The following is a 15,342-nucleotide window of genomic DNA, read 5'->3' as shown; positions in this document are numbered from 1 at the left end:
GTGCGAATAGGTTTGCCACGATAGCACGAGAAAAGAAGCGCAAAGGGTCATCCTCGTTTGCGCCCACCAGCGCACCAAATGGTGCGAAAGCGTCTGATAGTGCATAATAAATAGCCACCAACTGGATAGGCTATAAATATTATTCCCGGGGTAGAGCTGCTGGTAAAAAAGTCCACCAAGAGTGCAAAAGTGAGTAGTTTGATAATAATGCGACCCTAATGGATTTCCTTGCTGTGGTGGGTTTTCCTATAAATAAAACATATAAAACCGATAACAAATACAAATTACCACTGTTCTACAACTAATTTAGAATTTAATATTGCGTGTGGCGTCATCAGCAGTAAACCTGAAGTTCAATGACACACAGATACGTTCTCGCATGATACTGATCCTCAGAGCTAAACGTCAACATTTGTGACGAACGTGGTCTAATCATCGCAAATTTAAAATGGTTTCCGACCTCCAATTTGCTTGCGTGGCTTTGTTACGAGAACGTACGCGGTGTGACATTCAAACAAGATCTGCACGAAAAAGATAAGCCCCAAAACAGGAGCAAGGGAAAACGGGCGGTAAGCATATGATCGATGTCATTGCCCTGCCGTGATCGTCGATACCGCCCCACCGAGCGGAGTAGTAGCGGTACCCGATCATTAGCTAGAGCCTGAGGCGAGATGGGGCAGTGAAGCTGCAGCAGGAGGAAGTAGAGGCCATGTCAACGAACAACGCCGCGTTGTGACTAAGTGGCACAAAGGTTGTCGTTTGCAGTGCCGGCTTTTGTAGAGTGCTGTCGCTTTTTTTTTGTTGCTCACGCAATAATGAGGCGAGCGGTGGAATTTGAGTTCTAAGCCACCGAATTGAAAGATGGATTAACTTTTTTCCAACTGATAAACAGCGCAAAACAGATCGAAAATGTTTGATCGTTTTAAGTGACATATCACGTCCCAGCTCATGTTTTGTTACCTTCTAAAGTAGACGCGTTACAAACGGTTACGGTTCTCGCAAGACGTTTTAATCGGACTCGGGAATGAATAGTGAGAATATCGAAAGTTGCGAAGTAAATTTAGCTATTGAAAATATATTTTGTCTAAAAGTATTAGACACTACTGCAGGAAAACAGTTGAGAAAAGGAGAAACCATTATAAAAAAAAATCTAGTAATTTACAAAGATTTTTAGTTATTTAGGTAACTAAAATCTTACTAATTAGCTTGGCCAACAAACAAGTGACTAGAAATCTTCGGACAAAAATATTTTAACAATTTTTGAGCGAATATCTATCGAGTATGCAAACGATAACGCAAAGAATAAGGAGCAAATGCTTACATTGCAGGGTTTACCTAGCCAATTCGGCATCGTCAAACTATTATCAGACAACGTAAATGCTTATTCTAAACTCTCAATTGCTCGTCGTCCATTCTATTCGAGCGTCGTCAAGTTTAAATCCGTCGTTGTAAAAATTGAATTGGGCCGCCTCTGGATTGTTTTGATTTTCAAGTTGTCAAATCGGTGACTCCCACAACAATAGTTCAGGACCATCAAAACGCACATCATCTACCAATACATCACCATCATCATTATCATCATCATTATCATCATCATTATCATCATCATCATCATCATCATCACCATCACCACAACCATCCACAACCGAGTATGCCCGGAATAAGGCAAATAATAAGAAGGAAATGCCTTACCAATAAGATCGTAAAATGTATTCAACACAAGCGGTGTTGACAATACGGCACTGGACCGTCATAATCGATTGTAATGAAATAAAATAAATAAATAAATAAGTGGCTCTGTTGTGTTTGATCTATAAAGATCTACGAAAATGCAACAAATAATACAACATAGTTGGTAACTAACCGATGCTAAATTTTGAAAAGAATACATAATTTGTTATACATCACACAACCAACGCATTTTTGTAGAGCTTTATGCATCAAACACAACGGAGCCACCGATTTAACAGCTTGAAAATCAAAAATCAATCCAGAGGCGGCCCAATTCAATCTTTACAACGACGGATTTAAACTTGACGACGCCCGAATATAATGGACGACGCCCAATTGAGAGTTTAGAACGCCAGAATAAGCATTTAGGTGGCCCTGAAATAGTTTGACAATGCCGAATTGGCTAGGTAAACCCTGCATATTCACATAATTTAGTCATCACAAGCGGTGTCGACATTACGGGATTGTACCATTATAAATAATTGTAAATAAATAAGTAAAATAGATTGATAAAAAAGAAAAATTGCACAGACAGACATTGCAAAAATAGTGTACTGAGCTCATTCCTCCTATTTGGTAAGGCAAAAAAAAAAGGTGATTCACTAATTACAAAATCGTTACCACTTCGCATAAACCAATATTACAGTCTGCACTGACATCTCTTGATACTTCATAAAAAAAACTCACCTATGCCACTCAGTGTAACTTGCATCAAGTCCCTCTCCCTCCTTCCCCCTCCACCGAACCAGACACACAGTCTGTATGCTCATGCTTTGTACGGTGCGGTGCCAGCTCGAGCGCGATATGAAATAAGTTCAAGGCAGTTCGCGACCCCAACCGTCATCATCTGCTGCCCGTGTTATGCCATTGGAAACTGGTGGGCATCGAACAAAGAACCTTTGCGGATTGCACTGTCAATGATGATCTGTGAGCCAATGTTTCCCTGCCACATTCACGTTGCTTTTTTTTTTGTTTGCTGCCTCGCACACTCGATCGCTGCGTGAGAGTATTTCCGCCTTCTTCTCGTCAGCAGGTATGCACAAAAGGGCACGGCGGTCTACTGATGTGGGGTCGTGCTGGAGCGCATCTTTTTCTTTATTGGGCAGAAATTTGCACCTCGTACGCACACATTCGCAACGGACTGTTCGCCGGGTTCTCCTCCTGGTTAATGGCTGACCTACAGCCCCCGGGGAGAAATGTTTGCAGCCCACAAAAAGAGGCATCTTGAAGGGTTTCTTTTCTCACCCAAGTTCCATATGTGAACTTGTACTGGTCAGTTAGCGAGTCAGGTAAATGACTTCATACTCGACTAGCTTGGTTCGACAAGTTTGACTCTGTATCATTATTGCCTGGTTTGTTAAACAACGCTTACTGGGGAGGAAACACAGCTCACCCCCGTGTACTAACAGTTGTGCTTAGGGCGCCGTAATCGATGCGTAACTAATTCCAAAATTTCATAATAATATTTCACTCGCTCGGGCCTCAAAATACAACTGGGGAGTCTAGTGTGGGACGTACAGCTGACATACAACTGAGCATGGAAGATTATTGTGCGTAACGTAACACACACACACAAATCGTCAACCGGAAGGACTGAAATCACTGCGGACAATTGCGGCAATAGTTTCCTTGGCTGTGGGTGGCATCACCACACACACACACACAGTGGGCATATCGCTCATAACTCTCGCTGCTGTACAACAGGCAGGCAAGCTCTCTCAACCGTGACATGCATACGACTCGTAAAGGCGGCATTGAATTTCCCCCACATAAGCCCCCGCCGACAGACAGAAGTGGACCAGCCGTGGATGGAGAGTCTCTTGCCGCCCTTTTTCTATGTGACAATGTCACGTAATCGTAGGAACCTCGTTACAAATGCGTGTACACTATCGTCCATCGCGAAAAGCTTCGAAACACGGGGGTCTTTATTTCCCATTTTCGACAGCAGACTGCATCATCGTCCTGTTTGCCATTTTCGCGATCGATACTCGTTTGCGCAATACGGTTAAGCATAATAGGTTGTTTAACTTGGACAAAAGGAAATGGAAAGCGAGAGCTAAACAACAAGTCCTGTCTACCGTAAAAGTGAAACAAATCAATACGTTCTCTTTATACATTTCAGGGAGCACGTAGTTACATTGTTGCAACGGAATGTATAATTAAAGAATGGTCAACCGCCAGATTTGGTGTCTTAATTAAAAAAAAAAAAAAACGTAGCCTTCAGTAGGACAGAACGGAAACAATAAATAAGCAAGCGACAAGCACAATTTGACGAAAGTTGTTCCCGATCTCACACAGCTGGGTGTCCTCGAGGAAATTTCGAGTTTTTTGTTTGAAATCAATTTAAGATCAGAAGATCTGTTACTCTTCTGTGTACTGTTGATGTCCTCGAAGAACGCGCGAACTGACTGCTCCATTGGGTGAAGTTAAACACGCTACAGAAATACAAAACAACGGCTACAACAAATACACGACTCAGAATCCAAAGATTCCAGCAGTAGTTCGCGTACAAGCAGCTCGGTCGCAAAGAGCACATCGACGAGCGCAACTCGATCTCGAAAGGAGGGCGTTGCGCTCGTCGTCGGTGTGTCCACGCGGACCTATACTCCGTTTCATTTCGTCGCGTCACACGCTCTTTAAAAAAACGAACGAGAATCTTTCGATAACCGGATTCGAATGTACGTAGAACAGGTTTGCAATCGCAACAGCACTGATCGTTCTTTGTCCCGCTCCGCTCGGCAACAACTTAATTTTCTTCGTCAACAACGAACGACCAACGGAGGGACTATGGTTTAGTTCTGCAATGTTGAGGCGAGTTGCTAAAATAAATATACACACAAAGCAAATCAAGTGAAGGGTGATAATACAGTGGAAGACTTGCAGTAGGTAGCGCAGTACAGCGTACTGCAGTTCGAAAGTAAGCATCTGATAAAGGTAAGCCGGGTTGTAAAACTAAAGCAAGACGCAGCCCAACCGGCCCGAAAAGGGAAAAGTAAAGTAGATGGAACTGCTGTAATTACCAACAACCAAATAAGCAGCAGAGTAAGTGAGTAATCATCACAGAAGTATAAGCCAGTTCTTAATTCCAAAATGCATTAGTTAATGCATACAAGTTACGTTGATGATTGGTCGTGTCTTCCCTTCTTTGTTTTTAATCAATTTCCCTCCTTTCCCAGGAGTAAAAACAAGAAAACCAATCAATCCAACGCTATACTCTCTTAAAATTTTATATATTTGCACACAAGCGCCCATAACACCAGCGGATGCGGATTGCCAATTTGCAAACCATCCACTTGACCTAACACCAGCTGCGAAAGAGGGAAGGAAAGAGGATATAAAGATGCTGACGTTGATGTGTCTGACGTTCGCCGTTTCCTATCCAGGCGAGTTTGGCTCTTCACTAACTTCCGGTCCATCGATTCAGCATGGAGCTACCGGAGTTTGCTTCTAATGGTTTCACAACTGCACCCCATGTGCACACGGGTGCTCAACCACGACTCCTACCGGAAGAGATCACAGCGATCTACGCAACGATCTTCCGAAATGAGCTGCTTCAATCTTCAGCAGCTGGAAATGGGACGATCGTAAGCGAGGGTGGGAAGCGAAGAACGGCAATCGTAGGATGGAATTTGAGTGCTCATTTTCGGTTATCGATCTCGTGGAAAAATCGGAACCCCTTACTCATACGGTTGCCATCCATTTCCCCCTTCGAAAAACACATCCAACGGGGAGAAATGAGACAGAAACACCATTCCCTACGTGAAGATTATTTTCACAGCATTCAATCAAGCCCTGAAGAAGTAGCGTCTTAATCTGAATTCTCTCCGACGATCAGCCCTGGAGGAGGAGATAGCTCTCCAGTAGCCCAGTCATCGTCAGCAGCCGATGATGAGAGGAACAGTGCTTGGAATTTTAGGTGTAAAGAGTGTGAAATAAAAACAACTCAGTGGATCCATTTTCCGGTACAATACACGATGAGACGCTGGATGCTGGTGATCAAATTCGTCATGTACGGATATCCGAACGATTGATTTGGCACACACTACTGGGTTGTGTTTGCATTTCGAAAAAAGAGGAAGTACATTGTACAGACGAAAAGCAAAACACTTGAAGAGTGAAGAGGGATTAAAAAAAGCTACGGAGAAGCTATACTTTGCTCAAGAGTGACCCATATTCGGTGGTGAAGAATGTGTGCCATCGATCCTAAAACGCCAATAGGTGCGTTCTCATCCACACAGCAGTGCCATTGCGTAAACAAATTTTCATATTTCTCGTGGTCTTTTGATTACGAACCCAAACGCTGAAGCACTAAGCAAATGGTGCTGCACATGAACACTTTCTAATTTACAAAATCGAAGTACAATGTATGATACAAACAGTACACGTGGGCATTGCTTATCAATAGCTCTTGTGTCCGATGATTCAGCCAAAGGTGCTAACCCAATCGGACACTATTCTTGCATTCGTGATGCACGAACACTGTGGCCGTTTATGGAAATAGCTTTACGAGCACGTGTGCGGCTTGAAGTACATTTAGGGTTTGGCTTTTTTTTATCACACTAGATCCACACACCCAGCCAACGTAACGTAGGCAGGGGGTTGCACCATTTGCTTCATCAATTAGACTAATGGTAATTGATGTATCGTAGATGAAGGTAGAAGAAATAAAGAACAAGTATAACACGACATTTGGGAGACAAGTTGTTGGTCTACCGACTACCGTGTGTATGACTGGTTACGCACCTCCATTTCTACCCCAATTTTTACGGTTCTGTGTCTGCGAGCAACATATGTTTTTTTGCCAAACAACCGGTTCGATTATTTGCTGTAGGCATGTTTATCTCCTGCTGGTGCTATTTACGCATCGCAGCGAAGCACTTTTTGTTGAGTCCATTTGCGAATAGTCATGCGAAATACATCTATGTAGTATATTTAGGCCACATACAAAGCCTTGTCGAAATATACTGTTGAAGATTTTAGATGAAATTACACTAGAAGATGCCAGTAAAGTAATTAAAAAATCTAATTACCCAAATCATCATGAGTCACGCTGACCTCAGGCTTAAACTTTGAGCGAAAGATCTTGTGCTATCCATTCTGTTTTACACATAATTCCTAGAAAAGGTTCTAATTACACATTAAACTATTTGCTTCTATTTTTCCGTTCAAACTAAAGCGTTTATCTCGACAAGTCATCGAACTAACACACGACGACGTATGATGCGTCATGGAGCGAAGGTTTACTGCCTATTACTCACAGTTAGGGGTTAAAGTAACGACACCATATGTTTAGAACGTGCAAACCTATCTTTGACACTAGTGTAGCTGGCAAAAAAGGACAAAAAGCTGGGACAAGGTAACAATGAACACTGAACTACAACAAAGACGAGTGATAATACATAAATCGTTAATTTACTGTCACTGGCACATCTGTACAAGTGGGGAATTCCAAGGTTGTGTCATACTTTTTTGCTTCTATGAATATTTCTGTAGAAAAGATAAATGGCGCACAAATAAAGAAGCTTCTTCCAAAGTAAATGCAGTGCCAAATATCGTAACGAAAGTGAATCTTCCGCACGAGCGGCTCTTGCTTTTGCACAAAAAGCCGTGTGTCCGTTAAGTGATTTTAAATATTCAAATTCTAACCTCAACTCACACACTCGGGCGAGCAGCAAAAGGCGCGCGCGAGATCGTCTCGCGCACCGACCAACACCAACACACAATTTAACGCTTCCGTTGGCGACAAATACATTTGAATGTTTCTGATACATACATTATTCATTTTGCGATAGCATTTGCGGTAGTCTACCGTCTGGCGAGTGGAATAACTTATAGCTTATAAGCAGTGACGAGGGACCGATTACACGCATGACTGAAACGCATCACCACAAAACGCACAACGAAACATCGAAGTCAACATACGGAATTCATTCCATCACACAACGCCACAGAGTCCAGGAGATTTGAACAGAATCAGTAAGAGAATCTGAAATGCAAATTAGTTACCTTACCTGTGGGGGGGACACACACGGTAGAAGATCCCGGGGAAACCAATTCTACAATGCTTGGTTTTGGTTCAGGAATGTAAAGGATCCCGCGTTCAATATGGAAAGCACAAACAGGTAAAGATCATATTTCGCCACTCGCACAACGGTTGTGACTGCAAATGGCATTGGCCTAAAGGTCTGGGGGCCCCCACCAAGCTATCTGAAGGAGGTTCCAGTTAAAGTCGTGCTGCTCCAAGCCAATTCCCTAAGCAAAGCTCACACACCCTTTCGTACGATGATGAATCGTGACAGAATGGTTTGCACACAGCATCTCATTGAGTTCGGTTAAGTTGGCTGTTGAAGAGCCTAGTTTCTCGGTGGATTTTTGTTCACGAGAATGCAGTGCACAGTGCCTAGCTGCTTCGTAACGCGATGTTTTGCCGCTTGAGAGTAATGCCCCGCTGGAACGCTGGTTGACATTTGCATTCTGAAATGAGTGAGTGAGAGCGCGTTGCATACTCGACTCAAGAATAAAGGAAGAAGACCTTTTGCACTCTATCTCACAAACTGTGAAACACTTTAAATCCTACGATCGACCGTTGATCGTGACGTGGTTTATCAAACGCCATTGTACACAGGACAGTAACAACTTGTCAATTGTTTCCAGTGTGCACCGTGATACAGACTTGCATAATCTTAGCTACCTATGGCATACCTTTCTATAGTAGGCGTGGAGTAGTTGGCTGTAAGTTTTCCACTCGAATCAGTTCAACAGTACGGGAAACGATCGCCATGGACGTCATCTGTACCATTTGCTGGGAATCGCTCGAGACCGGGCGCATCTTTGCCACAACCTGCGGACACATCTTCCACGAAAAGTGCATCGTAAACTGGACGCAACGCAGCCCTTGCTGTCCCGAATGTCGCCACGTAACGACGTACCCGATGCGATTGATTCATTTTACCTGGCCGCAACAGATCGACACACAGGAGATGCAATCGCTCGAATCGCTCGAGCAAGCGGGCGGTTGTGAGGAAACTGCTCTCGTAGCCAAAACTATGTCAACGGAGGACATGTTCTCTGGCTGTGGTGATGCGGAACGCAACACGCAGGAAATGGAGGAGCCGCAACCGCTCTGCTTGCAGAAAACGATCGGCACTGGTTCTAGTCAACGAAGCGAAGAGGGTTGCGGTGTGTGCAATCGGTTTAACTTCCTACTCGAGAAAGCAATTAAGCTGCGAAATCTCGTAAGCGAGCACGAAACGGCACCACCGGCAGGATCTCTTAGTCCAACGGTATCGGAAGGTTTGAAGGTGCCGGCACTGCCCGGTCCAAAGACCAAACGTAAACGGCAGCTGTAACAGAAGAGACGTGCAATACGTGTGCTAGATTGGGGTCAATTCCAAATTATGCCGAGGAGGACTGTTATTAACGTTGACCGTGATTGAAATCGATATGCACGGGGATCCACTGCCGCTGTGTAGTTCATGGTAAGGTTGGAAGGTTGCTTCCTATTACCTTCTGTCTATATTTCGTATGACTTGTCATTTTTTCTTCGATAATTCTTCAGCGTGCAGTGTGAGCACACCACATCCGGGAAGTACGGTAGCAGCATGAATCAACCCTGCCGACTGACCGCCTAACAAAAACAACCGATATCGCATACGTCTGTGGTGGTTCTGCTGGGCAAAGTCCGCAAGCGAAGCATATTTGTTTTGAACGATTTTTCGTTGTGTAATTTTATTTTGGAGTTCAAGAGCCATTCTTCAATCTCATCTAGATCATTTTGTCTTTTTTTGTAGTGTCCATTTGCTTTCGCTTTTTTCCGCGTAAGATGTTAAAAGAGAATTGGATGAGTCACCGAAATGCCTGTTTTGTGATATATCGCAATATATTGAAGAATTTCTCTCGATTCTTTAAATTTTGACTATAGTTTTCGATTTAATTTTTACGTCAAGCTGAAGAAACTAAATCAATAGAGCATAGATAAAATAGCAATGTTTCCGTTGGGTTGATAGGCCAATTGTGAGCCTTACTGCTAGAGGCATCTATTTTCGTTCAAATCCCACACAGCAATCAAACACCTCGCATAGGCAAGATCAGATCAAGGCAAACAGTTAACACGCCTGTATATTCCAGTTTCAAGTGGATCATTCGTAGTCAGCAATATAGGTGTCAGTTCACTAACGCACATGGCACCTTATGCATTATCATCTCCATCACGAAATCACAACATCTGAACCATAATCAAACCTTCGCAGCCGTAAGTTCTACTGATACGGCTTGATGAAGGCAGTATGTTTCCGGTGAACATTCATACCGTGCGTGAATCATCGTTAAGATACGGCTAAGGAAAAAGGGGTGCAGCCGCCATTGACCTATGTAAACGATTCACCTAACGCACACACCATAAACCATTGATTTTGCCGAATGTGTTTAGTTGTGTGCCGAATTAAGCACTGAGGGAATTTGAGGGACGATAAGATAAGATTTAAGGGTACTGATCGGGCCACCAGGGATAACTACTGACTCAACGTGTTCGCGTGATTGAGTGTCCCCAAACCGTCTTATCAACCGGGAGGCAGGATATTGCAAGGGGAAAGGTTTTTAATATTACGAACACCAAAGCAACAATTCGGCCGATGGACCGCACACTTACCTTAGGCAGCTCTCTCGGGCGTGGCCGGATGATGACACCATCGTTCTCGATGTAGTCCGGCACGTCCTTGCGGTCGCTGAAGTTAAACACCATCGTGTTCGTACCGTCCTGCTGATGATTTGGCGGTGGTTTCGTCTTTTTGCGCACCGGCACCAGCCCGGCCAGGGGCGACTGTCCAGCAGTGGCCACTGTCACACCCGTACCCCCAATCCCCGCACCACCGGTACCCCATTTGGCCACGAACGAACTGGTACTATCGACCGCACTGATACTGTTGTTGGCGGTGGTCTGTTGTTTCGCACTACCACCGCCATTATTCGCATTATTCGCACTACCCACTAGCACACCACTACCACCACTACTGCCCCCGGCGGGTGCCGTCGTTCCGGGTCCAGCATTGGTCAGGCCAACTGTGCCGGTACCGTTAATGCTGTTCGTACCGGACGACGCCAGGCCGGCGGGTTCACCACTCTTTTCGCGATTGATTTGATTCTTCTCGATCTCGCGCCGCGTTAAGGATGGACCGACCGACGTCGCGGAACCACCGGAACCGGCACCGATACCACTCGCACTCGTTTGCTGTATCGCACCAATAGAACCACCAACACTGCCATTATTATTTCCAACACTGTTCACACTGCTGCTGGGAGCGGCTGTTGCGCTAGCTCCCTCTGGCGGTAGGCGCCCGTTGACCTCAATCGGTACCGCGGACGAAGCACCGTTAGCCTTCCCGGTGAGGCTCTCGCGGGACATCGGAATGGGTGGGGCGGGTGCTTTGGTGCTGGGTGCTCCACCACCACCAGCGCCAGGAAGGTACGATTTGACAGCTCCATTGAATCGGAACTGCGTCGTTGTGCCGGCACGGGCAATGTTCTCCATTGCGGTGCGCGAAATCTTTCGCACCGAACGCTGCTCACCGTTGACGTCCTCTTCCTCGTCCTCCTCCTCCTCCTCGTCGTCGTCGTCTGCGTCGTTTTCGCTGCTGCCGCCTGCCTGACCCGGGTGGTCCCGTGCGTCTTCACTCTCGCTCGAATCCGGATTGACCGTGTAGGACGTGGTGTTGCGCCGTCCGCTAACGTTCTCGCCGTCTACGTCGTCGTCTTCGTCGTCCTCCTCTTCGTCACTCGTTACGTACTCGAGGTTACGGCGATCTTGCACTGAGACGGATCCGTTCGCAGCTCCAGTCGGCGTAGAGGTCGCCAGATGTAGACTGCCGAGCTTGCTCGTGAGCTGCTGGATAGAAGGCGAATCGCAAATTCCCGACGGCGATGACGACGCTAACACTGCTGCTGCTGTTGCTGGTGTTGTTGCCTCCTGTGCTACATTGCTGTTGTGCTTGTGTTGGTGGCCACCGTCTGACCCTGGATTCAACGACGCCGATGACGACGTCTTAGTCGATGGTGTTGCCTGTGTCGTGCCGTTTTCGTAGTTGTAGTGATCGCGCACCGCGCCACCATTCTTGAGTGCGTTCGTCTTCACGTCCGTCGGGTCGGATTGCGTACCCGCCACATTAGCAGCACCCTCACTGCTGCCCCCAACGCTGTTGCTTTGCATGTTCTTCGCGAGAACGACACCAACACTACCGTTCAGTGCGGCTGCGGTCGTCGTGTGTTTACTTCGTGCCGGTGGAGACGGTGGCGTAGACTCAATCGTCGTGCCACCTACCCCAGCCATCGGGGGTGGCAGTGGTTTGTTATTGTTTTTGACAGTTGGTGGTGCGCCAGGTGCGTTCTTCAGGTTGTTGACAGCTTCCAGCGATTTAGGTGTCGGCGGCGGTTTGGCTGAGGTGGCCTGATGCTGTTGCTGCTGCTTCGGACTAGCGGTGCGTGGCTTGATATTTGGCTTCTTGGGGCTTAGCGGTGGCTTCGGATGGGTGATGGGCGGTTTGTCACCCGGACCGACTGCGGATGAGACGGCCGCCGCCGCCGTTGTTGCACCGGCCGTAGCCGAACCGGAGATGATGATCGAACGGTAGCTGGCCACCTTCGTTGCCACCTCGTTCGTGTTGGTACCGGTTACACCACGACCGCCCCGGCGGTTGGCATTCGCCTCAAAAATCTTCATCGTCTGCTTGACCACGTCCGGCGGTGGCCGTTCGTCGGCATCGATGAACGAGGTCAGCCGCTTCGGCTTCGGATCGCCCTTCTCGCGCCCGTTGATGATCTTTTCCTCGATCGTCACACAATCGCTGACCAGCAGCGGCAGCTCCGATGATGCACCGCCTGCTCCACCAGCGGTCCCCTTGCCGTTCATCAGCATCGCCGTCGGTGAGACCGAACTGGAAATACCGTTGGTTGTGCCGCCGTGCACCACCTCTGCACCAGCCGGTACTGTCGCAGCTGCGGTCGCCGTCGCTGTGATCGTCGTCGTTGCCTGCGCGATCTCGTCCAGTATGATCACATTGCTACCCACCTCGGCCGAGGACGACACGGCAAGGGCCGCTGGTGCTGGTACGGGCGCTGTTGCTATTGCTGGCGGTGCTACTGGGTTGGCTCCGTCCCGCTCCCAGGCCTTGTGATCGTAGCGCACCAGAGCCTCGACTGAGCGAGCACGCTTGAGCAGGACCGCGTCGGCACCACTAGCACCTCGATGATGCTTGGTGTAGCGATTGTACTCGTTCTTCTTCTCCACCTGGCGGCTCGCTCGCGTATAACTGTTTTGCACGCCGCGCAGAAACGGTGCCGTCTTGACCGCTACGCCTCCCTGCTGCTGCTGCTGATCGTCCTCTTTATGCTGCTGTTGCTGCTGCTGCTGAATCCACGGCTGTTGTTTCGGGGCGAAATGGTGCTGCTGCTTCTGGTAAGTTGGCTGCAGAACTACCGTTGGATGAAGCTGCTGCTGATGATGGTTATGGTTATGGTTATGATTGTTGCCGTTTCCGTTAATGTAGTGTTCGCGCTGCTGCTGCTGCTGCTGCTGTTGGTGGTGGTTGTAGTTGTTGTGATAATTCTGCGATTGATACTTCTTCTGCTGATGACCGACACCACCAACACCACCCCCACCGCCCGTACCCTCACTACCAATCGATTGTTCGCGCTCGCTCAAATCTTCGCTTTCTTCGTCCAGCAGATTGTTGAGGCTGGTCGCACGGCGCATGCTGTTGAGCGATGGGCGCTGCTTGGCGACGGACTGGCGCAGGGCCAGGCTAAGATAGCGGCAGCGCAACCGTGACACGATCCCGGGCCCGTACTTTAGCTCCTCACCGGCATCACCGAGCGCACCGACACCGCCACCGCCTACCACGCCACCACCGGTCGCATCCAGGCCACCGCCGAGCACCGAGTTCTTTTCGTAGACGACGACGATCTCCTCCGTGGCCGTGGCTGCGACCATCTTCCTGGCTGCGACGCCGTCCCTCGAGTTGGGTTGCTGCTGCTGCTGCTGCTGCTGACCGTTTGTCACACCGGACACTGCCAACTTGCCGTTGCTGCTGTTGCTACTACCGATGGTGTTGCTGACCACGACGCCACTACTATTGCACACGGTGGACGAACTTTCACGCTCGACGATCACGCTGCTATTGCCAGTGCCCGTGCGGTTCGTTGCGGTTGCGATGGCAGCACTACTGCCGCTGTGTTCCGAACCGGCATTGGAATGCGAATGAGCTCCGTTAACCGTCGGGAGCGACGATGGCGATGGTCCACTTGCTGCCGACTGCACCACTACGGCTTCACTCGCTGTGACTCGGGCGCCTCCACCAACACCAGCTCTATGCGACTGCTGCTGTTGATGGTGGTGGTGGTGATGGTGATTGTTGTTGTTGTGTTGCTGTTGTTGCACGTGTTCATTCGCCCCGAAATGAACTCCCATGAATGATCCAGCAGCAGCCGACGGCAGTGTCGGGGAGGAAACTGCTTGGTGAGCATTAACGGAAGGTAGAGTGGAATCATTATTGCTGTTCGACTGTTGTGTGCTCGCGCTGTGTTTATCGTGCACGTTCGGTTCGACCGGGCATGGAAAAGGGTGCAACGTTTCGCTGTCGGGCACTGTTCCCTCGAGCGGGGAGCTTGTGTTTGTGGAGAGGGTGGTTGTGTTCTCTACATGCACACATACGCACACAATGAGGCACACACACACACAAACAGAGAAGGTATGAATCGAGGAAATAAACAAATTCCATTGCGTGCGTGATGATGAGGTACGTACATACAACATATGATCGATATGTACACACAGGGAAAGGAACAGTGTTGTGGTATTTGTGTGCGCCACCACCCATCCGTTACAGACATTCATATGAGTAGGAGGCCCGACCCGTGCGATGGTGATGATAACAGTACAACATTTCCAGCAATATACATTGTGACGTGAGCCCGTTGGGGTGTGGGGTGAGGTGCGGTAGGAATTGATATACACATGGACGAATGTTGCAGGCACCGAGGAAAGACAGATAATGAAAGGGAAGAGGAAAACAAACAACAGGTTATGATTAGTTAGGTGATAGAGCAAAATGAACACAGCCACAGTTGCTATAAACGATCCGAGACACAAACCATAAGCACGATTTCTTCGTTAAGTTAAACATTTGTATATGGGCTCATGTTCGATAACGTAGCTGAAAAAGGTGATTTTATTAAAGGCTCGTAAAAGATGCGTTTTTTATCTACTGACAAGCATGATAAAAATATTGTAACTAGTCAAATCGTTCCCGGAACCGGGCATGCCCGATATAATGCAAAAACAAAAACAAAGAAAATCAGCTCAAGAAGAGCCGAGGCACACCGAGCAGTAACAATTTAACTAAAAAAAATAAAATAAAATTGTTTTGGGGATAAAAAATACAATCTTTTTCTACGATACGTTTTCCCTCGTAGATATACAAAAAATTATTTGTAAAATGGTACAACAACAAAACAATTCAAGTATTAAACCAAACAGCCATAATAGAGTGAACACCGGTGGGGGTTGAAATTTTATAGCACACGATCGTTCATCCCACCAGCTTATGGAGGGGGATTCGCGTC

The 15,342-nt window shown here is 47.4% G+C and overlaps 3 protein-coding genes across 4 annotated transcripts in view; 1 reads left to right on the top strand and 2 right to left on the bottom strand.

Annotated features, from left to right (window-relative positions):
• LOC126558232 (protein elav-like) overlaps positions 1 to 15,342 on the bottom strand; it is a 381,245-nt gene that overhangs the window by 207,386 nt on the left and 158,517 nt on the right. The window lies entirely within an intron of this gene.
• The window catches only part of LOC126559646 (uncharacterized), a 57,635-nt gene that overhangs the window by 33,754 nt on the left and 8,539 nt on the right, over positions 1 to 15,342 (bottom strand). Inside the window, exon 2 of the mRNA XM_050215817.1 lies at positions 10,379 to 14,415. Coding sequence (XP_050071774.1) covers positions 10,379 to 14,415 — 4,037 coding nt within the window. The remainder of the gene's footprint in view (positions 1 to 10,378; positions 14,416 to 15,342) is intronic.
• On the top strand, positions 8,511 to 9,080 carry LOC126559170 (uncharacterized). The gene has a single exon (XM_050215287.1). It carries the CDS (start codon positions 8,511 to 8,513, stop codon positions 9,078 to 9,080), a length of 570 nt encoding a protein of 189 aa, XP_050071244.1.

Source organism: Anopheles maculipalpis, chromosome 2RL, assembly GCF_943734695.1.
Source record: "Anopheles maculipalpis chromosome 2RL, idAnoMacuDA_375_x, whole genome shotgun sequence".
Classification (NCBI taxonomy): Eukaryota; Metazoa; Arthropoda; class Insecta; order Diptera; family Culicidae; genus Anopheles; species Anopheles maculipalpis.
The sequence above is the reverse complement of the archived record's forward strand: the minus strand, read 5'-3'. Positions and strand labels throughout refer to the sequence as shown.